At 37.4% G+C, this 27,500-nt stretch overlaps 1 protein-coding gene and 3 pseudogenes across 3 annotated transcripts in view; 2 read left to right on the top strand and 2 right to left on the bottom strand.

The window, feature by feature from the left end:
• Positions 1 to 27,500, top strand: part of LOC148741295 (anoctamin-4-like) — a 223,507-nt pseudogene that overhangs the window by 187,668 nt on the left and 8,339 nt on the right. The window contains exons 2-12 of the transcript XR_015990394.1: positions 21,522 to 21,664; positions 22,151 to 22,208; positions 22,607 to 22,658; positions 23,032 to 23,087; positions 24,337 to 24,393; positions 25,092 to 25,156; positions 25,302 to 25,345; positions 25,675 to 25,765; positions 26,156 to 26,255; positions 26,658 to 26,718; positions 27,112 to 27,194. The product of XR_015990394.1 is annotated as an anoctamin-4-like (transcript). The remainder of the gene's footprint in view (positions 1 to 21,521; positions 21,665 to 22,150; positions 22,209 to 22,606; positions 22,659 to 23,031; positions 23,088 to 24,336; positions 24,394 to 25,091; positions 25,157 to 25,301; positions 25,346 to 25,674; positions 25,766 to 26,155; positions 26,256 to 26,657; positions 26,719 to 27,111; positions 27,195 to 27,500) is intronic.
• Positions 146 to 12,078, bottom strand: LOC148741297 (leucine-rich repeat and transmembrane domain-containing protein 2-like). The gene is made up of 6 exons (XM_088738987.1): positions 10,842 to 12,078; positions 3,721 to 3,783; positions 3,405 to 3,573; positions 2,503 to 2,574; positions 2,005 to 2,076; positions 146 to 727 (listed from the first exon to the last, which is right to left on the bottom strand). The coding sequence occupies exons 2-6, from the start codon at positions 3,767 to 3,769 to the stop codon at positions 664 to 666; spliced, it is 426 nt and encodes a 141-aa protein (XP_088595113.1). The 5' UTR covers positions 3,770 to 3,783; positions 10,842 to 12,078; the 3' UTR covers positions 146 to 663.
• On the top strand, positions 4,496 to 6,822 carry LOC148741298 (uncharacterized; annotated as a pseudogene).
• LOC148741296 (uncharacterized) lies at positions 12,934 to 17,995 on the bottom strand (annotated as a pseudogene). The gene is made up of 4 exons (XR_015991329.1): positions 17,963 to 17,995; positions 15,033 to 15,366; positions 13,660 to 13,996; positions 12,934 to 13,358 (listed from the first exon to the last, which is right to left on the bottom strand). The product of XR_015991329.1 is annotated as an uncharacterized LOC148741296 (transcript).

The raw sequence follows: 27,500 nt of genomic DNA, 5'->3' as shown, positions 1-27,500 counted from the left end.
CTCTGGCATGGCTTAGACGATACCACAAAGGTTGGGTCGTTTGGGGTGACCGTCGCGGTTCTCCCCCATCCTAGCATCAGCACTGCACTGATGAGGCCCAGAAGGCCGAAACAGTACTGTCTGCAGTTATATATATATAGTAGCAAATGGACTACTCAAGTTATGCACATATGGATTTTAATACAGCCTGTTTCGTAGACCAACAAAAGTTGATCCACTCATCAGTTAAACTCCATACACACTGAGGCATCGTGACGGTTAACTCTAACTCAGCAACGTGATCACATGACATTGTTTAAAAAATTCAAATCTTGAAAATCGTGCGCGCGCCGATAATTACGTTAAGAATACTTGAGAATATATTTTCGCCGATGTCTACAATTGGATATTATCTCACTTCGCTTGTTTAAAGAGGCTTCATGTGGATAAGACAAGATAAAAAATTTATCAGTGAGGCATAAATTGCAACGTTTTGTGGCATTGGAATATGCTCTAGCCCTGGCAATTATTTTCCACGAAATCGAATAGTCTTCCCTCTTCTCCTTGAGTTTCCATAGGTACTTGCTCAGCTCTGTGTCATTTCGCCGTCTCTCGTAGTTGAATGACATTCGGTGGTTGCGCCATCCAGTCTTAAAATCTGTCGCTGTGAGGCCAACGTACGTTTCAGTTTCTTCCCTGGTAGCGACTGTGGCTTGGTAGACAACCTCTCTTTGCAAACATTCCCCTCCTAAAGGGGAAATAATATCCAAAATAATTTTGAAATAATATCCAATTGTAGACATCGGCGAAAATATATTCTCAAGTATTCTTAACGCTATTATCGGCGCGCGCACGGTTTTCAAGATTTGAATTTTTTAAACAATGTCATGTGATCACGTTGCTGAGTTAGAGTTAACCGTCACGATGCCTCAGTGTGTATGGAGTTTAACTGACGAGTGGATCAACTTTTGTTGGTCTACGAAACAGGCTGTATTAAAATCCATATGTGCGTAACTTGAGTAGTCCATTTGCTACTGTACTCCTTCATTGTCGAGCACTGTCCTGGATCCTACGTTGCCTATTTCGCTTATAACCGAGCAGAACAAAACAGAAATGATGAAAAGTGACATAACTGGTAAATATTTTTAAAATACATGATGGTGTCTGAGCGACTAGCTCTTCATGGTGATGTTCGTCGGTACTCGCAGTCAAGCAAGCCTCAGAAAATTACGTTCGTAAACAACTAGGAGCTTCATCTGAGATCCCTTCCGATACGTTGAGTGGAAGGCCACATCAGTCACAGCTGCCGGCCGAGTTTCACTGCGCTCTCACCCCGAGCAAACCTTGTGTTTCTGTGAATTCGGCCGTCGTTCATCGATAATTCACAAGCCTGGAATAGTTTGTTTTTCTTTTGTCATGTGAAAAAAATACTTCGGCCGGATTCTACGGAAAATTTCACTTTCAGATAATGTATTAAGATTAAAAAAAAACTACAAGCAAAAGTGTTGAATTCAATCTGCGGAACTATTTCAGTTTGTGAACTATTGCAGCAAATCAACTTATTTGAACAATTCTAACAAGGATTCTCATTGGCGTATTTTAGTTTGTTTTATAAGAGTCTAAAACATGCTAACGACACTTTTGTTCGCTTCGAAAATTAAAATTTGTTTTGAAAATAAGAAAGCAATGCGAGGGGAATTTGACTACCATAGAGCAAATAAAGAAGCCTTGACTGCGCTCTGTTCTGTTGCAAAGCATGTACACAAGAAGCGGCAAGAGCATGAAAGAGGTGTAGGGTGAAACACGTACTTGACCACGTTTCGTGTTTCTCTTTACACTTCTTTGATTCGTGCTCTAGCTGCTTCCTGCGTGATTTACAACAGAACAGAGCGCGGTCAAGGCCTCAGTTATTTGCTAAGTGCCACTTCGGCGCTTCATTACATACAGTCTCAAAATGATATTTTGAAATATATGTAATGTTTCATTTTCAACAAAAATCATTCAAAGTAAGAAAGGCACACTTACAAGATCCTCAGGTGAGGATTGTGAGCGAATATGCTGGGTGAAAGATATCGCAACTGGTTTTCGTTTAGTCGCCTAGCAAAGGAAGGAACAAAAATGTTAGCTTATCATAAGTAAATATTTGAAAAACCATCCACAGGTATCCTAGATCTAGACGTGATCATGATATAGGGTGAGAGGTTAGAAATAAGAATTTTCTTGTTCATCTTCAAATTCCATGTTTTTCGTTTTTTGACTGTTATTTTGCGGCGTTAATTGACCAGTCTATCTACATATCCGGAAAACTCTATTTGAGTGTCAACAATTTCTTAAAATGAAGAGATCAAATTACTCTTGGAATTGTCAAATTTGGTAACCGATAACAGGTCTTCCGAGATCGATGGAATTAATGTGTATAATATATTTTGTCCATCACAGATTTATTATATTGCTCATTCTTCCAACACCAAAACAAAAACGTTCATAGAAATCGAATGAAATCTTAACAAAAGCTAAACATACAATTCCTGGAGATTGCTGAGGTTGGCAAACAGGTCAGATGGTAGCACTTCTAGAAGATTGTTGCTCAGGTCTCTATGAAAGACAATGGAAATTGCAACCGACTTGAACAATAAGATAAACCCACAAATAAACAATGATTGATTTTAATGTGGGAGAAAACAGTACGTAAATCCAAATTAAGCATGACCCGTACGGCCCCGCTCACGAAAGCTGACATGTGTAGATGGTAGATGGTCGATGGTCGGGGAGGGAGGGGGGGTTGACCTCGATGGTCGGGGAGGGGGGAAGGGGGGTCGACCTGAGCCCGTTCGGAAAATTCCGTCTGGCCCAGCACTCACTCAGCTCTGTTGCGTTTTCCAAGAACGTGAGTTCTAATTTAGAACTTTGACATAACTGAGCTTTCTTGTTCTGACTATTTTCTTTGCTGCGCTTGCTCCACGCGTTATGACCTCAAACAAATGTTTTTCTGGTCCTCCTCGACCTTACGTAGTCAATGAATATTTCATCATATCACCAATAAGTTTTTAAGATTTTGAAATTTTGTTTTAACCTAAATAGGACGCGATTACATGCATAAGGTGGGAGTGCGCCGGACAACCACATCAAAAGATTCTAGGATAAAAAAATCTTTATCTGAGTTTCATTGCGTCAACAGGAAAATCGCAATAGGGACATATGAAATACTTTTCATTAAATCACGGTAATGATTTTCTATTCCAACGCAGAGAAGGGACATATTCCGAGAGGGCTGTCGGATTTGTTGTTGTTGTTTTTTTTTTTTCTGGGTTTTTTTTTGTTTGTTTGTTTCACTTTTTAATGCCTCTTCCAAATCTTTTGCAAAGGCAAGGCTTTTGTTCGTTTGTTCGTTACTTGATATTAATTATGATTTGTAATATACGCACAGGATGGTCGTGGTAGCTGGTAGTTTCCACGGAAATGATTTAAGTTTTTTTCCTCTGCATGTAACATTCATTGAATTGGTAGAACCATCTGCTGGCGTGCATTCACAGTGTTGTAGAAATTCAATCGAAGTATTTGATGCCAAACAACTGCTTCTCATGGTTTGAAAAGCTGTTCAGATGAATTTACATACGAGATAAGTATTTCCAAGGAAAGAAATAAAACTGTGTGAGGATGACTGATGACTAAATATTTTTGGAAAATGAAGCTAAGTCATTGGTTATTATTATTAATGAGAAGGAAAATTTCATCACTTACCCAAGAAACAAATGAACACCAACATGGTTTTATCTGTAAGCGCAGACATGACGCAAGAATTGCCTGGAAAGCGAATTAAATGGACAAGATCAGCGCTTGGGATCGAGGCAAGCAAGCAAGGCAAAAAATCTATATGGAACGTATTTTCAGTTTTGTGTTAAAAAGGGGAGATAAACTAAGCCTAGAACATTTTCAAGAGTTGAATATTACGTAATTTTGAAGGTGCAAGAAAGTTCTTGTTCATTAAGGGGAAGGGAAGGGGGGGGGGGTGGTGGCGGAGAAGAACTTAGGCGGCATCGAAACCTCGCTCCCAGGGCCTTTTATTCCCAACTAAGGGGATAGACCCTGGGAACGAGGTTGGGGGCATCGTATGGTTTTCAGGGGAAACGGACGGGAATCAGTTGTCGCCATCAGAGGGAGGGACTGTAGAAAACTGAGTGCCAATTAACCTCCAATGAGGGGAGATCATGAGGATATGACAATGTCAATGAAAATGAACTCTGTTGCTGGAGTCAGTCATTCCTAGATCTTCCGACTCTGAATCAAGCTCAAAGCAAAATAATTGAAGCCCCTTGAAGCAGTCTGTGTCGGCGTTACATTGTATTGAGACCTACGATTAACACATGCCGTTCCAATAAAACCACTTGTGAAAAGCGGAGAAAGTTCGGATAATTTTCGTTTTTGTCATTATTTTTAACTGTTTTCACGTCACTTTTAACAATTTCACGTTCACAGAGAGAAAAAGCATTTCAGATCATTTTACAAAGGCCAGCGAACAATTTCAGTGGTTGATTCGCGGTCAGCGGTCAGGCAGCATGGCGGACGTGTTCCTTAATGTCTTACAATTTTGTGTAGTTTTTGGTCGAGTTTTGTGAGTCTCGTTACAGGTTATGCAAGGAATTATGCCTAATACTACAACGGAAAAGCTGGAAAAGATTTTATTTGAAAAACTTAGCCCGCTTTCTGAGCAGTTAAAGGAAGCTTTGGCGACGGTGAAATTGTTGACTACGAAATATGAGAAGATAGAAGAGACTTCCTTTTAAGGCGCTTCAAAGAAGAGAACAAGGCACTTAAGGAAGAACATGCTAGCCTCAAAGCCCAAGTGTTAAGTTCTGCAAACGATTTAAAGTTATTACAAAAGTCCCTTAATGACCTAGAGCAGTATACTAGAAGAGACTGTCTTGAAACTCGCGGTATCTTCCTCTTCCAGAGGATTCCCAGGAGGAAGATACTTAAACGACATTGTGCATCAGCTAAGTCAGAAGATGGGTATTCCGTTGGAAAAGAAATGATATTTCTGTTTGTCATCGAATTCCAAGCAGTAGGGCATCAGTGGATCCTGCTATAATAGTAAAGTTTGTGAGGCGAGAAATTATAAGGGAAAGTTTGTGTCGGGCAAGGAAAAGGCTGAAATCTATCACCACGGCTGACTTTGGCTAAATTTAAATCTCTGTTGAGAAGTGTTGTATCTTAGGAAATTCAAGGACGAAATTATAAACAAACCAGCAATGAACATGAACATTCCAAGATTCCTTTTATTCCTGTTCTTTCCTGCGCAGGCGCATCCATGTACACGTCACACAACCATGACGTAACTTAATATAATGTAACACAAGTGTAACAAAACAAGGTCACGATATAACAATAAGAAGATCTTTATCAATGACTAATGCTGGAAAGATCTTCTTAAGGGGGAATGCTGACTCTCCAGTGATACCTATCAACTCTTCTGCTGACATCCCGGGCCACCATCTTAAAGATAAGTTCTATTGAAACTCACATGTTTTGTGATAGGTGCCCTGGTAGAGTCCCTCATCTTGACAGTCCCAATAGCCCAAGTAGTTATGCCTCATTACCTCAACTAGATAGTACTTCTCCTATTTCCAACATTGATCACCTTAGTAATTCAGACATGACATCCATATGCCCTTTGACTTGAATTTTAATTATTTCACCACACATGATTTTCATGTTAATGAAGATATCATAAATTTTCTAACTAGTCATTCACTCTCTTTTTTAAATTGTAATAAATTATCAGGAGCCTGCAGGCTAATTTTGATAACCTAGTTAATATGCTATCTGAATTATATTATTTCCCTATATCTGTATTAGGTGTAACTGAGACAAAGTTAAAGAATGATCAAGATGAATTAGTAAATATTAATATAAGGGGTTATAACTTTTTGTCTCAACCAAGCTGTACCAATGCTGGGGGAGGGGGGGGTAGGCTTTTATGTGAAGGATAATCTTGCATATACTCATCGCTTAGATCTTTCTACCCAAAAGCAAAATGATTATGAATCCCTATGGATTGAAATTCAAAACAATATGGGGCGTAATATCATTTGTGGTGTTGTTTATAGACACCCCCATGGCAATGTAGATGCTTTCCTAAATCACGTCAATATGATAGTAGAAAACAAATATTGTGAAAAAAAATATTGTGAAAATATCGGGAAAACAAATATTGTTTTCTGTTGGGAGACTTAACTTAGATCTCCTCAAGTTTGAATTACATCCTGCTACAGATAGTTTTCTCAGTACTCTGGGTACATTTTATTTTCAACCCAAATTCTGCAGCCAACCAGACTTACAGATCACTCTGCAACTCTTATTGACAATATATTCTTTAATTCCCTTGAGCATCTTGTGATTAGTGGTAATTTATGTTATGATATTACTGACCATCTACCTAATTTTCTTATTGTCAGTAAATTATCTTCCCTTCCAGCTAGCACTAAAGTTTTCAGGCGAGATTATTAAAACTTAGATAGGAAAGCTTTGATTAGTGATAGACTGGAGTGGTTTGCTTAAAGAAGCTTATGACCTCAGCAGTATGTTCGATAATTTTTATACTAAGTTATCTGAGGTTGTTATTTACAATTATCTGAGCAAGATCTCAAAACTCAATCAAAGCCATGGATAACCTGTGGAATTAGGACCTCCATTAGAATAAAAAATGGCTTATTCAAGAAATTCCTTAAGACAAAATATACCTACTATCATGCAAAATTTAAATCTACAGGAATAAACTGAATCACTTAATTAAATTAGCCAAGAGAAATTATTATAATAAATTTTCTCAGTTCATGAAAATAATGGTAAACGATTCTGGTCTGGACTTAAACAAATTGTTCAGGTTAAATCCCATGTCATTCAACCTGTCAACAAAGTAGTGAGAGGCAATTGTGAAATAGTTGATCAAGAATCAATAGCCAATGTACCTAATGAAATTTTTGCTTGTGATAGTTTGTTTTTGTCTCCAGTGACTGCAAATGAAATTGAAGTAGAAATAGCCAAGCTAAGGTGGCTGAACACAGTTTTTGATATGTTTGTTTCTTTCACCATTTTCTCTAAAACCCTTGATCTCTCGGTCACCAAAACTGGCAGCAAGCAAGTTAACAACACAAACTTTGTTTCTTTGATAGTTAAGCTGGCGTATGTGTCATTGCCATGGCGACATGAATAGATATAAACAGGCAATTAAAATTGGTTTTGTTTCCTTGTAGAATATCTAGTCATTAGATTTTCCTTATAACTTGCATGCAACGAGCTTGTAACAATACTCACAAGTTCCACCATTTTGCTAGCAATTTAACAGAGATCTTCAATTATCCCTTGTTGAAGGTTCACTCGATTTTCTAGAATTTCCTTTGTTTGAAATCAGTTTTTTTCAATACTCTAGTTACTTATTTCCTAAAGTATTTTCGTGCCAGATTTCGTGAAATTCTAATGAGTGGTTCTCAAGAAATAGGCATATTTCTGAGAAAGCAATTTTCTATTCAGTCGCAATTTTTTGACTTGCTATGAATGGGCTGCATTTAACTGGGTTCTTTCAGTAACAATGAAAATGCTGAGAATTGCTGGGTTCTTTGCACCGTTAACTTTTCTAACATATCTTTGTAGTAAAAGATTAAAGCCCTCAATACACTGTGCCACCTATAGAGAAAAATAACACAGCTGGTGCAGATATGTGTTGAGTAAATAAAATGACCGCTCTATTGATGGCATGTTTGTTCTTTACAATCCTTGTGTGTACGCTGAATTGCATCAGCAAAAGCGCACATAAAAACTGTGTTCAGCCACCTTAATGCTAGTAAAGCTTTGGGTCCTACCAGTATCCCCATTGTTATTCTTAAGATTCTTAAGTGTGAATTATCAGTTCCCTTACAGACCATATTTAACACATCTTTTCTTACTGGAATTGTCCCTGAGAAATTAATTTTTAAGATGGCTACAGTAATCCCAATTTTTTAAGAAAGGTTCTCAGATAAGCTTAAATAATTCTAGACCCATTTCTCTACTCTCTGTTTTTAATAAGTTGTTAGAAAAGCTTATAAGTATATATGGATAATTGACTTTCTTAACAAGAGACAACTTATTTATAGTAAGCAGTTTGGTTTCCGCTCACTACTCAACTGAATATGCAGTTCTTAGTATTATTGACCAAGTGCAATTAGCCATTGAAGAAAAAGATTATTCTTGTGGAATATTCCTAGATTTTAGCAAAGCTTTTGATACTGTTAATTACCAAATTCTATTTAAAAAACTTGACTACTATGGTATCAGAGGTGTTGTTAAGGACTGGTTTACTTCATACTTAAGTAATAGATCACAGTTTTTTTCTGTTGGTGCTCTTACTTCAGACACTCAGACAGTGTCCTGTGGTGTGCTCCAAGGGTTAGTGCTTGGACCACTTTGTTCTTAAATTATGTAAATGATTTTCACAATTGTTCAAAGCTTTTGGATTTCCATCTTTTTGCAGATGATGCAAATTTATTCTTTCAGCATAGGGACATAAAGATGCTTGAAAGCATGATTAATTCTGAACATGAGAAAGTTTACACCTGGTTATGTGAAAATAAGCTTTCATTAATTATTGTTAAGTCAAATTTTGTTATTTTCTGTCCAATTCAAAGAAAATTGTCCAAACAGGTTATGTTATTTGTAAAAATTTGATTGTAAACAATCATATTTTAACACAGGTAACTTCCACTAGATACTTTGGAGTTTACATAGATTATAATGTTAGTTGGAAGATGCACATTACCAAAATTTCTTAAAAAAATCAAGAGAAGTATAGGCATTCTGTCCAAGCTCCGTAATTTTTTAAGTACTATAACACTACTTAGCCTCTACTATGCTTTAGTTGAGCCTTTTTTAAACTACTGAGTGTATAATTGTTTGGGGTAATACCTTTCAGACAGCTTTGCAACCTTTATTTAGTTTGCAGAAGAGAACCTTAAGAGTAATTACTTTCTCTAGTTATAACGAACATTCAAGTCCTTTATTTAAAGATCTAAATGTTGTGAAGCTGTTTGACATTATTACCTTTCAACTTGCAGTATTTAATATGTATAAGTTTCACAAGAAACTCTTACCTCCTGTATTTGGCCCCTATTTCAATTCTGTTAGGATGTTACATAATTATAATACCAGATTATCTAGCAAAATGACCTATACTATTCCAAATTCCAGAACAAATTATGGAATCTTCAACAAAAGATGTCAGGGTGCTAAAGTCTGGAATGATAAATGTGAAGACATAAACCTTCTTCTTCTGAAACGTTTTAAGAAAAACCTTAAGCTAATTCTTCTTGATAAATATTAATAATTTTTTCTGGCCTTCCGTTTGTCTTTTACTCTGATATTCCTTGCTTCCTTTACCTTGTTTTGTATGATGAATGAGTGTGTGTGTGTTGTGTGTGTTATATCTGACCCAAGTAATTACATTAGATAAATCATCTAAGTATAGCTGCCTTTTTTTTCTAGCCCCTATGGTTATTTGGGGCAGCTAGTACTCCTTTATATTCTTGTCAATTGATCATTATTTTTATCAGTAATTTTTATGTTGGGTACAAATGAAGTTGCTGTTATTGTTGTTGATAGTTCCTATAGCCCATGAGAGGTAACGAAAAAAACTTCCTTTATTGCAATCTCACTAATATCTCGAATCGTAGTGTTGTTATACGATTTTCGTTGAATTATTTGACTGAGACAGGGATTGTTAAACATGTATCCTTATGAAAATCGGCCAAATGTTAACCGATGAAGTAAAATGTACCACCATACCATAATAATTACATTTGTTTCTGTTAATCGTGTTAAATGATATCAGCACAAACAACCATTGTCTCTTCAAGAGGGGTATTGGGGTCTAATGGAAACCCCAAAACGGTGAAAAAAAAAAAAAAAATCATACAATACAGAAGCCCATTACTTGGAGCGTTCAATTCCCCTACTGAACCTATGTCAAGGCATTTTCGCAGAACAGTTTATTTTTAGACTATCTTTTCCCAGGAGTGTTGTGAATTAACTACGTGCTAAAAGTAATGGGCTCCTGTCCAAAACCGAAAGATACAAAAACAAAATCGATCAAAACCCATCCTCGGAGACCCAGGGGCTGTGGGTCGATTTCAAGTTAGGGCATGAAGAGCCCATGCCCTAACTTGAAATCGACCCACAGCCCCTGGGTCTCCGAGGATGATCAAAACCGAAAACTGCATGCAAAATTTTCCTAACCGATATACTCTTACATCCCATCTATCAAAAGCCTTGTCGATGCTATACAGTAGTAACAAATCGAGCATATAGAGGCTTAACTGACGGCTATTCGAGCTCAGTCAAGGCGCGTAAATGTCGCTCAGATCGAGGAGACGAACCAGAACCCCAATAGGAAAAATCGAAAAATCACATCGGATACCAAATCTGAAAACACATTAGTGCTTTCGACGAAAACCAAATGCTGAAAAACAGAAATCCGCGAACCGCATCGAACGCCAAGAAAACCCCGAAAGTTTTGTGGTACAAAAACGGATCTAAAAAATCGCCAAAACCGCAAAACTGAAAATCCCAATGTCCCCCTTCTTTGATCTCAGTTTAAAAAACGTTGTTCATGTGTAATTTTCAAAACACAGCGAGTATTATGGTACCTTTTTGTGGTTTTTAAGCCTAACAACAAAATAAAGTAAAAAACATATGGTGTGCTAACGGTTATTATGAGTCGCTGACAAACTAAGCCATAATTTCCCTGTAATTCTAGATTCTTCATCAATTGTTTGTAACAATTTTAAAGTATGCTACCTACAATTCACAAATATATGGATTCAGTTATTTACCTTAATTACCCCATGGTTAGTCTCTGTTTTCTTGTAAGCCACAGTATTGAATCAATTAAGAAAGCCGCATTCACTCAAATACCGTTATTTGCATACGTTGAAATAAACCGCATGAAAATGTAGATTTGCATGCATTATTATTAGTAATTACGCGGTGGAAGAGACACGTTTAACATCCCACGGATGAAAAATGTTCTGAAACTTCTAAACTTTTCAGGAATTCATCTTTCTTTAAAAATCAGAATTGTTTATTCGACTTCTCTTCTTTACTTACAGCAAAACTAGATGCTTTCTCATCTCTTTTTTGTTCAATATGTTCACTGCCTGTCTAAACATGACGTTATTGCCATTGTTGGGCTATTTAAGAACTAGCGATCTCAAAGCTATCAAAGAAAATTCAAATGAAACACGTAAGATTAATTCATAGTATTTTGCAAAGAAATTTTGAATAAGTACTGGACTAAGCTGATGAATAAAGAGGGTAAGTTTCTAATGAAACTGTGGTGCTGCGTCGGTGGGGGTAATAAGGTAATTTGGTAATATCAACTAAGTTAACTTGTAAATTGGCCACCGTAAAGAGTTAAAAAGCTGACGTTTTGAGCGTTAGCCCTTCGTCAGAGCAAATGGAGGAATTGTGGATTGTGTGTGGGTTTTATGCAGAAAGTGGAGCTACGCTATTGGTGGGAACATGGTGACGAGAAAAACACTAAAAAATTAGTAGAATGAACAGAGTCAGACGTAGAGTTCAGGTTTGCGGCCGTTGTATTGGCTGAAAAATTGGTGTTCGACCGAAATCTACAAAAAGATTGGCATAGCTGGGTCCCATTTTGGTACCCATGGCTACGCCATTGGTTTGTTTGAAAAAGTTCTCCTCGAAAGAAAAACAGTTGAGTGTGAGCGAAATAGGAAGACGACTTGGTGACCGATTCCAAGAACACCTTCGCGACGCAGAAAGGAATGATAAGGACGCATTAAAACCAGTCGCTAGACACTTAAATCAACCTAATCATTCTAAGCAGCACCTGGCATTCTGCGGTCTTTCCTTACATTTAGGTAGCTCGGAAAGCCGCAAAACTCTCGAACAAATGTTTATCTTTCAAATTGACACTCTTAACTCCATAGGTATCAACGAACGCTTTTCGTTCTACTAATTTTATTCGTGTTTTTCTCGTCATCATGTTCCCACCATAGTTAGTAGAGGGGACTCTACTAACTATGGTTCCCACCCTTAGCGTAGCTCCACTTTCTGCATAAAACCCACACACAACCCACAAACTTATATTTGCTCTGACGAAGAGCTAACGCTCGAAACGTCAGCCTTTTAACTCTTTCCGGTGGCCAATTTACAATTTCAACGTAGTTGATATTACCAAATTAAGCTGATGAATACTTTTCAAGTTGAAATGAATATCCATTCATTTAGTAATAGATATCAGTGAAGGGTGCATTTCGAAGGAGTGAAAGGAGTGCGCATGCACACAGAAAGCTACAGCTTGATAGGTGGCGTTTCAAACTTTTTCACAGGTCTCGCTATGCCAACACATGTAACAAATCAGATCCCACAGACCACCCAAACCTAACATGAGAAGTTCTTTTATATATTTTCATGTCCTGATACTTTGCCGTAGGTAAACTTCCAGTGCAACTTAAGCTCTTTTTTAATTATTCAGGCTCAAAATTAAGGTGAATTTGCCAATACAGTTCCTTTAGATAAAGTTTCATGCAACAGTTTGACAATATGTTATCATTCAGTTCGTTACTAAAACTTCTCAGATTGAGCTTGGGCTGTCTGTGGTGTCAGACTTGCCAAATACGTCAACACGATGAGATCTTTCTTGAAGAAAGAGACAACCATCATTCATGTCTGTTACACTGAATTCAAAAATCTTTATTCATGGATGGTGAGCTGTTTATGTATTCGGGTGAATCATACACAAGAGCCATATTACAGCTCTTTATAATAAACTAGCAAACATAGTTCATGCATAGTAATAATACAAGGCATCACTGGATCAAACACAACTCGTGCCCTGATTCGATCAGTGTGATCAAAATGTAGGGTCGACTTCTGTCGCTTGGCTGTGGGAGAAGTCCGATATTTTACGATAGGAGAGTTTAAGCTCCTGAAATGATTAGTAACCTTATATCATCTGAGTTGAGGTCAAATAACTTATCGTCATCAGAAATACTTTGAGCGAACAGAACGCCCTTAAAATGATAATCTTATTTTGAAGGTTTAACTGAATACTTTTCGAATGTCATTTATTGCGGAGTAAGTGGACGCCACGCCCCCAAATATTCCTACAGCAATGAGTTCATACAAGAAAACCTTGATATGAAGAGGAATATTACGTTCAATTCTCAAATAAAACAAACAGGGAAATACAAAGGTCAATGCAGTTATTGTGGATCCTCCAATGAGAGAGAGAATGGGACCAAAGTTTGGGATGAGCTCGCCTATGCCAAGAATAAAACACATGATGGCGGTGCGAAGAAGGCACCGTTTGACACTAAATCCTGTAGGAAAAGAAGACCGAAAAATGACATAAGTTAGCGTAGGTGTCTAAACTGAAATGGCTCTATAGGTGGGGGTTCAATGAACGGAGACGCCAAACAGTTTTACGTGTAGGAAGCAAGAAAAAAAAAAAAACACTTATTTTGCACTTAGATAGGCACAGCTGTGGACCCCAAAGTTTTCTCGATCATATTCCTTGTACAATATTAAATTCTAAGTTATTTTACGAAATAGTTAGAGGTAATCGCAACCCTTGCTTCCTACTGAATCAATGAGATTAAAACTGGGTGTTTTCATACCAACCTTGAGGTATGTTAAAAAAACTCTTCAAAAGACTGTGATACTGGGTTTATCACAATTACAAAGCTGAACAGCAGGTGAAGTGTGATCAGAACAAGCACAATGTCTAACAAAACAGTAGCGGTGTTATGTCCTTCGTGTTCCACACTTTCGAGAATGTTCGATTTGATGTCCTTGCCGTAAGCCATAAAACCGAGGATTGACACTGGCAGATACATGCTTACAACACCAACATAGGCCCAGAACACAGAAATTGGGAACTTGGAGCATTTTTTCATGTCTGTCTGAATCGTTGGAAAGGTCGAAGCACTACCAAAAGAAAATAATATAGTTCCAAAAGCTAAAGGAAAGAAAAAAATAATCAAAAGAACACAGCATTGAGGAATGGGCATAAAGGTTCACTCAAAATTAAAGCTACCATTCTCATTTTTCTTGCGAAATATGAGCCACGCAGTTGTTAGCTGTTACCTATTATTTAAACGTTAACGTTTCGCGGCACATTTTTGTAAAGAAAGTGAATAACAGGGGTTGATAATCAAATCGTGGCCCTTTTATTTTCAATTAGAGGAAGGGGCTATTGTGAATTTATTAAACCAGCTAATTGGTGAGGGATTTTTTTCACAATAGTTAACCTGGTTAGTCGACTCGGCTTCACCGAAACTATTAGCAATTATTCAACAAGCAGATTCCATGTTGCCGTGCGTTTGTTCAGTAAGAGAGAACGGATGACGTCATAACGAGGTAACAAATAACAAAATGGCAAACGAGGCGCAGTCCAGCGTGTCACTGATCTTCGTGCAACAGGGCTGAGTAATGAAATGCTACGTCAGAGGGTATGGGGTTAACAACGCATGCGAGGTCCAAAATCAAGCGAAATTAGCGGAAATAATAGGGGCTGATATTTAAAACCGAGGCATTTTCCTATTTCCACAGTTTTTTAGGAGAAAATTAAATTCCAAAAATTTTTAGGGGGTGTACAAAGTTTTTGGAGGTAGTTATGTAAGAGAAAAGCGGCAAGGAAAACGACTCCTCGAAGCAACAGAATAGGAAATCAACCATCATCGGGAAACGACTCAAAATCCGTTTTCCGCGGCAAAACAGCGCATGCGCATACGTTATTTAGCTCTAGCTGTCTTTTCTTGCCACATTTTGACGTCCTCTGTGATCTCTTACAGTACAAACTCACGATAACCTCGAATCTAGTTGTACATGATAAAAAAGCAAAAAGGTTGTTAATGGGACGTCACCCATGCGTCTTTCCTTCAACGGAACATAAGTAAAAACCAATCAATATGTTTGTGTAACGTAGCTTATCATATAATTCTACATAAGTAGCATATTCAATCATGATCTTAGGTCCACCTATGAATTCATACCTGAAAAGAAACTCTCGAAACTCACGGTAGGTTGTTCAACGGTATTCAAATCTGACGGCATATCTAATGCGATGCACACACAGATCATCAAACAAGCCACTGCTGTTGCCACACTGGCACCGACAGCTATCCCCCAGAAGTCCATGGGCGTTCCCAGCCACGAGCAGGGCAACAGAACAGCAAAACAAATCACCAGCCAGATACGCAATTTACCGGTTTTGCCAACATCAGCCACGTGCAAGTTGACAAGATTGGTCAAGTTTTCCGCCACCAGGATCAAAAACACTACACACACCCCTAGTCATAAGAACACATTAGTAACGTCAGATAATACCTAAACATCTCACTGCCCCAAAATGGATGTTCGTTCGAGATATAAAAAAACTACTTTCAGCGTCTTATCGAAGACACCGAGGTTATTAGTAACTAATGTTGCTCATGATATTGACGTGAAACAATGTCTCTCTCTGTTTCATGCGTGACACTACGCTACACGACAGTTGAAAAAAGGATTGAAGTCAATTCACTGTTTATTCAACTACCTTTAATGATAATAGTCCAAGAGGACTTCACATTCTCAAAGCCAGTTAGCGAAAGTACTTTAACTTATGTTGTAGGAGAAGTTATACGTGAACGGTCTGAATCGCCGCTACAACTCAGAGCGAAGTTGTTTCTGTACGAGTAAATGACGTCAGTTCAGGTGAGAATAACGGTGAGGGATAAAATGGGGCGAAGCAATAGCTATAGAGTCATTACAATTGGGAGTACAGCTTTTTGTTTTCCTTCGGGATTTGTGGTGCGGAATGTAGCCGTTTTCACCAAAATCCATGCGCTGCGATGGAAAGGGGGGTGGGGAGGTGAAGGAATATTGACCACGATGATATTCGTAGATGATATACATTTGCACTACAAGATGCTAGTGTACCTAAAAATTGTTAGGACTCAACGGAAAGGATATAATTCAAAATACCACTTTTGTCCTCTTGTGCTTCTGTTATATTTTATTCAAATAGTTCGCGACTCTGTATAGCCTTACATCGGCATTCGATAACTAGTTTTTAGAGTTAAATGTAAGCTGTAACGCGAGCATTTGGAAATGAAGTGGGAAAAACTGAAGGGGCATGAGTAATGTCGAAAAATGTTTCACGAACTTAACTTGGTTTTATGCGACCTATGGTCCTTTGTAACGGCTGCCACGCCTTTCGCCTACTGTTAAGAAGACGTTAACAAACTTGTGCGCGCGCGACTCGCGTGCGCGTGCTTTGAGATGACGAAGTAATCTCGTAAGCAAATCAAGCGGACCCTTTTTAATGTTGACGTGTGCGACTTTTAGAGAAGAGTAGTTGAAGTTTTTTAGTTTATCGTTTGGTTGTTGTCGTTTGCCGCAAGACTACAATTTTCTGTGTTAGAGTGTCTGTTTGGAATTCCCGTTTCGCTTCCGAATACCTACCTTATATTGAAGTTCGTTTTGGTTCAATTCTTTCAAGCGGGACTGTTATTTTATGATAAGTACTTGGATACCACGACTGCGTTAAATAAAACGATTCAAGGCTTGTCCGTAAAATATATCCTCGCTTCATAGTGTGTCTTCATTTGCGAAACTCCTAGTTGTCGTCGAAATTTTGCTTCGCTTGTGTCGGCCGCTACATCCTTTTTATTTTTAATTAACAGCTTGTTACGTTTGTTTCTTTTTTAAAACATTTGACAAAAGATACACCACTCTTTATGTTTGCCTCGTTTTCAAATCTGCTCCAAAAATTTAAAAAGATATCGGAATTACTGATGCAAATAAGACCAATCAGTTTACTGCGGTGATGGTAATAATGTTTATTACATCGCTCGCAGGCGCCCGTGGGCAAGATGAAGCGAATCCTGTGTTCTGATTAGCTACCCGAGCATGGTCAATGGTCAGCGAAGATGGCGGGTGGCCATTTTTTGCTCTCTGTGAATTTTCGATATCCTTAACCTAAATGTACATTTCTTCTAGTGTTTCAGGAATTATGTACATGCTGACTGCTTTTCGGGTCCCTATTGTAGTGTTTTTTACGATTCATTTATGTTTTGAAAACGTAATGCCAATAATTAAGGAATTTGATTCGCTCCTCGTCAACAATCTTCAACCAATTGAAGCGAAGTTGGATGATTTTGTTAAGCAAATGAATGATAGTTAAACAGCTCTCCAAATAAAGCTTGATCTACTCGAAGCAAGAAATGCGAGTCTAGTAGCTGAAAATGCTACTCTGACTAACAGATTGCAATCTTGTGAAACCTGTTTGAACAATTTGGAACAATATTCCCGCTGGTATACCCGAGGTAAAAGATAAAAATACGGATGACATTGAGATAAAGGTTGGTTCTTTAATTGGATTAGAGTTAACGAGAAATGATAAATCAGTGAGTCATCGATTACCAAAAGGATCTTACAGTGCTGCAGTAAGAGAAGGATGTAAAACAACGTAACCTTTATACAGCTTGCGGGCTGTCGCGGCGCTTTCGTGAGCGCTTGCGATACGCGCGTGCAACCAAATTGAAGGTCGCGGGCTAATGTTATGAGGCCGCACGTGCAACTAAGCTAAAGTTCGCGCGTTGCTCTATTGCGTCCGGTTGCAAAGGACTTCGAGCTTCCTCGAACACTAGCTCGAGCCCCTAATATTATAGTAAAGTTTGTACGAAGGGAGACGAGAGATCACTTTTATAAAGGAACAAAACACTCGCGAGATAAATCGACAAGAGACTTGGGTCTTGCAATATATTGGGATAACAAAATTTACCTCTCGGAAAACCTTACCCAAGCCAAAAAGGATCTCTTTAAGGAAAGTCTGAAAGTTAGGAAGGGTCTAAAGTACAAGTTCATGTGGACTTTTTATGGTCGTACTTATCTTCGGAAAGATTCAGAAAGTCCTGTTGTTGCTCTACAGAAGAAGTCTGACCTGGATATCCTGAAGCAAGATGGTGGAGTTCATTCATTCCCAGCGGCTAACCCAACTGGTTAAGTTACTTATTTATGTTACATTTCTTTATTACATATGATGACTTTTACACATATAGATAACTTACCACGATTTGAACTATTATCTAAACTTGACAAGATATCCAGTCTCATCCATCATGAAAATAATTTTATGCAGCAGACTAACTTCCAATATTATACCTTAGAAGACTTTCTTAATAATGAGAATCTTAATCGGAGCAAACAAACTTTTTCTACTATTCACTTCAACATTAGAAGTCTTTCTGCTAACCATGAGAGTATGACTTTGCTGCTATCAGAACCTCAGCATGCTTTTGATGTTATAGATCTCTCTGAGACAAAGATAAAAGGTAGTTGTGATCCAACCAACAACATAGCTATCAACGGATATGACTTTATTTCAAAGCCAACCTTAACTAATGCTGGCGGAGTGGGTCTCTATGTCAAAGAAGGGATTCCATTTAATATTCGAGAACATTTTTGTCTAATTACCAAAGAGTTTGAATCGCTATGGTTGAGATTAATCGTTACCCTTATAAATGGTTAGTGTGTGGTATCCTATACAGGCACCCAAGGGGGTAGCCTGAGGAGTTTACCGAGTACTGTCGGAAACGCTTCTGCTGACAATACACCCAGGACTCACTTTCAATTGAATAAACTGAACAATTTTATTCCGACTCCTCTAAGTTCACCAACTCTCTCTCCACGTGGTTTTTTCTCTCATCCCATGTTTTTTTTTTCTTCGTTCCCAGCCTCCGCTTCTATACTAGCTCCATAGGGTTGCCTGACTAATCTTAGGATTAGGCACAAGGGTACAAATAACTAACGGGCAGTCGCCCCCTCTCCCCCCCTCTATGGAGTGCCATTACCGCCAAAATTATATTTTTAAAATTATTCAGCCTTTTTTTCATTAACCACTTACTTTTACGAATTAACCATACTTGCCACAATATTATTCAGCCCATTTTGAAAATTATTCAGCCTTTTTTTCATGGGGCCTGTTTTAAATTATATCCCAACATAACTTGCGGGATTATAAATATATCCCAGACCTCCTTTCATGTCCTTTTCGTTGCAATATGGCCGACATGAGAGGGATCGCGGATGTTGCACGTTTGCTCTCCCAAGCTGCTACCAATTTGATAAGTCTAGCACCACAATCATCACAAGAGCCTCGAGAAACTACTACTACTTCTGATCGAGCTCAAGCTGAGTTGAAACAAGCGTTTTCTCCGTACCAAAAGGTTCACAACGCGCCATCACCAGTTGTAAGCAACACAACTGCACGTGGAACATCAAGTCAAGCAAAACATTTCACCGTCACAAAGGCCGCAAAAGGGAGGAAGAAAAAAACTAAAGAACTAACGGCAAAATTCTTTTGTTTGGCATACACTGCACAAGATGAAGTGCCGAGTACTGAAGACAAGAGGGAATTGCTAACACAGGCCTTGGAGAAAAAAAAAGGTTTTCTTCCAGAAAACTCTAGTGCAGGAGAACTCCATGAGATGGTTCAGGCAACTTTTCCAAAGTGTTACGAAGCTGGTGGTTATGAATTCTTGCACGCTGAACCAAGTTCTCGCCGTCTAAAAGCAATAGTTCCTGGCCCAAATGGGTACACTATGGAATATTTGAAACAGTTTGTTGGCCAAGGACGGATATATATTCGTCCGATACGGTCAAACCTGGATATTTACGATGTTGTCATCCCAGCAAAAATGTGCGTTCCTGACGAGTTTTGTCAGCAATGCTACAATTTTTTCCCAATGAATGAGCTCCGGCAGCACTTAGATGTTTGTGTACCTTTTGATGCACAACCAGGTGTATCTGGTGACCAAGACAACATTCCTGGAAAAAATGTTGTTGAGGAACCTCCCAGAGAACAGATTGATCAGGGTGACAAACAAGTGATTAGTGAATAAAGTGAGGTAAGCATTGTCATTTTGTAACATAGTTTTTAATTATCATGGTAATACCTTGTGTGTTCATAAACAGTTGGGATGGCTCTATCTTCTTGGTTGCTTTTTGCTGATGAATTGGACTGTGGAATATCATGCAGGAGTGCAATTTATTAAGCTTATCTTCAGTTACAATTAAGTCAGTTTTCATCGCTATGTTAATTACATACGAGTCAAATCCTGCAGTGCCCATGACCCCCCTGAGAATTTAACATTTTCGAAAATTCAAATCCTCAACCACACCAGAGGTTTTTTTTGTCAAATACTCCACTATTGGGGCTCAGTCGCACTTGCGCAAACCTCGTTTCAAACAACCATGAGATGTTCGAATTCAGATTTTGTTTGTTTTTGTTTTGGTGTAGCTTTTTGTAGTGTACACTACATGTCAGCTAGTGTTTACCTCAGATTTTTTCTACATAAATAACAGTAGACTCTAAATAACAGTAGACTCCAAAGTTAGCTTCATTAAAAGCCATATTTAACAATATACTGTGGCTTTTAATTCAGACATTCAAGTAACTTCCTCCCGGTTAGCTCAATGGATAGAGCTCTGGACTGTTGTGCGGGAGGTCGAGGGTTCGAGCCCCGGTCAGACCAACACTCAGGGTCTTAAAATAATTGAGAAGAATTTGCTACCTTTCTATAACATCAAGAAATGGTTAGATATTCTAGTCTTCTCGGATAGGGACGAATAAGTGGAGGTCTCGTCTCCTGCAGGGTTGGGGTAGGAGACGTTAATTTCCCATGCACGAGATTACTGTGTGATGGATGTCCTCCCCTGGGGTGGGATGGGTGGGAGGGTGGACTAGCACAAATGGTTCATATGTTCCTAATTCTAGTCCTTCCCCACTGCAAAAATTAATGCAGTGAAAATGGAGTAAATTAAATTAACTTGTGTATTTTATGTGGGTCTCAGCCAGTATAATTGCAGTCAAAGAACCAGAAGTAAAGACCCTTTAATGCAGCATCCATTCAGACATGAACTTTACATAAACATTGGCTTTACAAGGCCAAGCCTTTAATTGTAAGAGGCCTTTCAGCAAGATGATAAAGCCTTTACAAGATGACTTTCCCTTTAGGTAACATTAAAAGCTGCAGCAAATTAACTTACATGTACTATGTTGTAACTTTAACAACTGCTCTCAAGGACAAATATTTTGATTGTTTGTTTTAAATAAAGGAGCAAGGGAAACCTACTAGAAGCACCATGCAGTTCTCAAAGGATTTGAAAAACAGTCTTTCCCAAACCCTGGATATTCTGAAACAATTATATTGTATTTATATAAGGATAAAAACTGTTGTGAAAATCCTCGAATTGGGGAAAGATTTGAATTACAATATTAAAATGTTCATTTTTCAGGGTCTAGAGCATTTACCAGTACATGTCAATTAAAATTGGTCTTCCATGTCACTTATTAATTTCTTCAATAGTTTATTACTCGCAAAAGTTCAGCAGGCATTTATTCAATGAAGTTACTTGAATAAATGAAAGTAGTTCTGTCAGAAGTAAAAGTCATATGTACTTGATAAGTGCTTGAAGTGAACAATCTTTTCTGTTGGCAGGAGAATGACTTGGACACAAGAGATTGGACTGAGAGATGTTTTGATACTATTGGAATCCGTAATCCATTTGAACTCAGAGCTGAAGATCTTCCAGAACAGCCAAACTACTTCACTTGTGCCTCTAGAAGAGACAAACTTGACAAGTATGTTAACTTTTCTTTGTTAACCACCAGGATTTCAGTCATTGAGAGGGTACAGTATAATTATGAACATTAGAATAATACTTGTGCCATTGTAATTAAAGAGCATGTCAATTGAATGGTTAAATTATACTGTAAGTAGTCATGTGTAACTGTAAAAGGATTTGTTTACTCTATATGTTAAGTACTTTAGGTAGAAATAAATAGAAATTGGATTAATTGCAAGTTTAAATTACTGACTTTGAAATTTGAAATTGTTGGAAATATTTGCTTATCATACCAGAAATTGTATAGCTTAAAATTAATGTACAAACAACATTTGCTACAAACAAAAGCATATTAAATTTCTTTTACATGTCGTTTAACTAGAGGTATATGTTTGGAACTTAGTAACTGGTGTTTTAATGATTATCTTTTCTTTGATATTTTTTGATAATGATAATCATTTTTTATAAATTAATGAAAATGATAATAATTTCTTTTTATTAGGTTTCTTATTCCAGAAAACCGCGATGACTTCTTCACAGGTGCTCAACGAAGCAGAATTGTAAGTGATTGCTGTAAAACAGGATGTTTACTTTCAATTTGATTTTTTCATGATTTCAACTTTACAAGTTTGATTACCGTCATTTAGTAATATGTCATGTTGTACCTCCTAAGCCTAAGCAGGTCATTAAGTCACTGAACAATGACTAATTAAATTTTTTGGATATAGAATCTAGCCTGAGTAGGATGACTTTTGGAAAATAGAATTCCCTTCCTATCCAATTGTGAAAGGTCATCCATGAGTAAAACAAAATATAGTCTTAGTAGCAATAAATTTTATTCTTCTAGCTGTGACTGAAAAAAAAAATCACCAATTTGCAAAGTGTTATTCGTGAAATATTTGCAGGCTTCATGGTAGACACATCTTTTATTTGATGTTCAATTTCATACTGTATACAGGTTCATAGAATTCTGACAAGAACACAATATGGCGAGAAGAGGAATCAGATTGGTACTAAACTGCCTTTGAATACTTCATCTTAAGAACTAGTTTTGAGAATTAAGGTCCCCTTTACGTTCCAGTAGGTAGAGAAATTTATTTTCATCAGTCATTGAATGATAAGCATTATGCTTTCTTAAATCGGTATTTTAAAGGTATAAATATGCCATTTTTTTCTAGCCACGAAAAAACCCTTTTTTAAAGTATTGTCTCATGCATTGCACTGTTGATATCTCTTTTAACTGATCTAGCATCATATTATGTAAGACTGCTGTTTATATTTTGATCAGACACTGATACGTGTACTGACATAGATGATAATGTCAACCAGCGTGCATATAGTCTTTTCATCTAGTTTGTATCTTTTTGTTATTGATAATATTAGGCATTGGACGCTTAGTTGGCAATGGATCTTACTCTGCAGCTTATCCCTTGCACAAGGTAAGAATGATTTACCTTTTTTGAGTTTTCGTCCCCTTTTTTTTTGTCTTCAGTTTAGCAAATCCTTACTGCACATGAAGCTAAGAAAGTGTTCAAGAAAATTAATTTGCACTTTTACGTGTAGCAAGATTTTGATGGAGCATTGCGATTCAAGATGTTTTCTGAAGGGTCTAAAATTGAGCAGTCCCTGAATGATGCCTGTGGAAGAGCAGATTAATTACCAGATGTGAAACTTTCTGAAAATAGAATGAACTAAGTACATGAAATGCTGAGAGAAAAAGGGCTCTTTTATGTTTGTACACCATTATAAAGTTTTAGGCCCAAGAAGGCTCATACAGTTATATCATTCAAGACCTAAAATTAAAAATTAAAAACTTTGCCTCCTGTCAGGAATTAAAGGGACATAAAAAAGCCAAACAAAGCTATATAAGTCATGATTCATTTACTGTAAGTGCCCTTCTTCTGGTTAAATGATCCCATGCAAGGCACTGGCCAGAGGAATATAAGCAACAAAAATGAACTGGATCAGTTTTATCAAAATGATTTGAAGTCAAAATATGATATTTTCTTTGAATCAACAATTATGGCTGATGGCTAAAAGAAGGTTCAGCCATTTGTGGGAAGAGTTAGTAATATATTTTCTTGTTTTACTTATCCAATGGTGCAGTGTAAGCCATTCTCATGAGTTAGTTTACGAGTGAAATTATAGAATAAGATATAAGGAAGATTAACTTCAAAAGACGTGTTGTCAATATCGTCCATTGTATTTAGTAAACTTAGAGGGACAATGGATGCTGTGGTCCATGGAACATGAAGCTTGTTGTATCTACATGTACCATAAAATGAAATAAAGAATGTACATGTAGATGGTCTTGTTGTGGTGGCAACAAAGCATTACACTTCAAGGCTTATTTTCTGGGTACAACTTTTGCTCATGACCATCAAATGTAATCGAACTTGGACACTGCTTCCACATGTTCACTGACAGTGTGTATGTGTTGTAGCATTTTGAAACATGTTTAATGTACATTAAACTGTTGATTTTGCACCTAATAATTATTCTGAGTTAGAATTAAATACATTTTTTATGACTGGAGAGAGGTAATTTGGCATAATTATGAGGACACTATAATTTATGAGTATCTTATCATGGAATTTGACACGTAGAGTGTTTGCAAAAGTTTACTACAATCATGGGACAACTTGCAATAATTATCATCTGTCTTGTATTTTACAATGGTTGATGTAGGGCACCTATGAAATAGATCAATCAAACGATCCTCCAAGACCTGAAAATGCTAGACAGGTAATTTTTTTTTTTATTATTTTTAGATAAACAGACTTTGCAAGGTTTATAAATTTGGTGTATGTAGTTCCCTGACTGTTAAGTTTACAGTGTTCATACAACTTGGGACAAGATAAGTTCCCAGACAAAATCTATACATTAAGTCTTATTTCCCTCTCTCAAACTGACACCTCATCAGTTTTATAAAGAAATCCACCCCCACCCTCCACCAGAAAGTATTTTTTTCCTCTCATCACATTTCTGCTCAAAGATATTTTAATATTTTAAAAGAGAAATTCCTTTATATGATGAATATATGAAGTTCATATATTTTGAACTGCGGTTAGAGATACATATGAGGCACGATCCTCGCAGTAGAGAGCGCTATTTATGCAATAGCGAAAATCAGACCTGAAAAAAATCAGGCCTGATTTTTTCAGGTCTGATTTTCACTATTCCATAAATAGCGCTCTCTACTGCGAGGATCGTGCATCATACATCCTTTTCTCTCCTCCAAATAATAATAATTGTTAACCCATTCACTTTTTCTGATGTGTGTCCAAATATTCACTGCATCAAAATTGGCTCATTCCAACTTTGAAAGTTTTGCTCAAAATCCTCTCTTTTGTTTTACATTTTCTACCCTAGTTTCACCATTATTTTTAGTGTACTGTTGGTAACCAATATTAAATTTTGTTTTTGGGTTGTTGCTGTTTCAGTTGTTGTTTGACACCCGGGTCAAAGCAAATCGCTGGTACAAAATGCAGCCGTTGGATCACATCAGGTAAAGTCCCTGGCACAGTACTGTTCAATTCAAGGTTTATTTATCTTTTTAACTTCAATTAAAATAAGTGTTGATTCATTGTTGTAGCTACTTCTCTTTGTAGAAGAGAAATAGCTACTATATGTCATTCATTAATTTGTCACAGAGATTACTTTGGAGAAAAAATTGGAATCTACTTTGCATGGTTGGGTGAGTAAATGACTTCAAAATTGATTTGATGTGCATTCGAATTGAGTTAACCATTTCACCCTCAAGATTTCATTTAAGTAATTCTCCTTACTGTCTGTCACACAATTCTTATCATGTTAGTCCAGAGAATTTGGTATTCAATCAACTAATAATCCCCTCATTGATCATTTCTTTATTCCCATATTCGTCACTTCTCTTCTTAATACTGCATAGATATTGTAAGGAGAAATTTTGTCTTGGTCACTCATTGGAGTTAAAGGGTTTCTGTTATTGTAAAGTTTCAGCAGCTTAATCAGGGCTGCACATGATCTCTTCTGGCTGTTTGGCAGGTTTTTACACATGGATGTTGCTCCCAGCAGCCATCATGGGCCTCATTTGCGTGATTTATGGGCTTGTCAGGCTGGAGTCGTATATCCCTGTGTAAGTGATGAGTTTGCAAGGTCTATATGTGAATTATATCATACAGTATGTCAAGGCCTGCATGAAATTCATATCAGCCAAGAAATGGGCTGGTAGGATCGAAAATCTTGAAGTATTTTGTACATGTAGAACCCGGCACAAAATAGAACGAAGCAAAAATATACCTGGTGGTACATTTACAGTTATGCATGAAAGTAGTATTGGTGAAAGTACTTTCACCAATGCACATTCAGTATTTTCTATACCGCCAGTGGGAAGCGTTAACAGTGTTGCAATCATTGGTTTTATCCTGATGAACATGAGTCAAAAAATGAGCTTTTTTATTTTCTTGTCAACGTGGCTTTCAGACAAGAAACGCCAATTGCTTGTACGACTATCTTTTGCTTTTAGAAAAGACATCTGTGAAAAAGCTAACAACTTTCCCATGTGTCCTCGCTGTGACAAAGGCTGTCCATTCTGGAACCTGTCAGACACGTGCATTTACTCAAAGGTACTTGAAGTTGAATTCGTCTTCTTTTCCTCACTTCTAAGAGTCTTAACTAAACCTTTGGCGACTTAAAATCACAAAATAGTTTCCAGAAATGAAAAAAAAAAAAAAAAAAAGAAGAAGAAAAATATAATAGAAAAGGAATTCTGTCTCACTTCAAACACACATCACGAGAACCTTAAATTTTACTTCGCAAGCAACCAAAGTAGTTCGGCGAATTGACAACTTTAGATGCGAATTTAAGCGCCTCAATCACTTTCTGCTGGCCAATTGAAGACAATTCATAATGACTGTTACATGATGATGCTGGGAAACAAGTAACTCATCTTTCTTACTTGTTTTTAAGAAGTTGTTTATCTGGGTTTATCATCATCGCGTGCTAAGGTTTTCTTTGATTCTCTTCAGGTGGCTTACGTTTTTGACAATGAGTTTACTGTGGTTTTTGCCATTTTTATGTCAATTTGGGGTGAGACCTTTGTTATTCTTTAAGAATGATTGCATATTGAACAAACTGTAGTAGACCCCGTGGCTCTCTTGTTGACAGCCGCATAAATTATACATGGCTAGCGCGTTGGACTTTAGGTCCAAATGTTAGCGCTGGTGAGTTTATTATATTGGATGGTTGGGCGAGAAAGTTTGCTCTCATAATGACGGCCTCTCTCTACTCTGAGGTAAATACATAGGGGCAACACCGAACTGTCAAAAATTTGACTGACTTTTTGGGCAGCCTGTGATTGACCGTCCCGTCCAAGAGTGGAAAAACTTACTGATGGATTGATTGCAGGACTTTGATGGTTAGGATCATTTCGTCTTTGAATTTTTTAAATTACTGATGAATATATATGCATTTGTTTCTCAGCCACCATGTTTCTTGAGTTCTGGAAGAGGCGGCAGGCAGAGATTGCTTACGAATGGGATCTATTAGGCTATGAGGACGAGGAGGTGCGATTTTATTAGTTAATCAATGTATACTTGAATGTCAATTATTTGTGACAAGGCGAAAATTTGGCTTGGCTAGATAAGCTTGCGCCGTACACGACTTATCTCCACCTAGCCAAAAAGAAACAAAACAACGACCTTTATTACCTCTCCTAGCCAATTTGTTTTCGTTTTGGGAATGGTGCTTTAAAGGTGTAAAAGTTATTGTTGAATCTTGCTGCATGTTATAAGAAATCATAAATTCCATGGATCTCTGAAATGTGTCCGTTTGAGCTGAAGGTACAGTGTAACACTTAAAAAGACTGTTGC

This window comes from Stylophora pistillata, chromosome 1 (assembly GCF_964205215.1).
Source record: "Stylophora pistillata chromosome 1, jaStyPist1.2, whole genome shotgun sequence".
Taxonomy (NCBI): domain Eukaryota; kingdom Metazoa; phylum Cnidaria; class Anthozoa; order Scleractinia; family Pocilloporidae; genus Stylophora; species Stylophora pistillata.
Note: the sequence above shows the minus strand (reverse complement) of the source record. Positions and strands in the feature narration are given on the sequence as shown.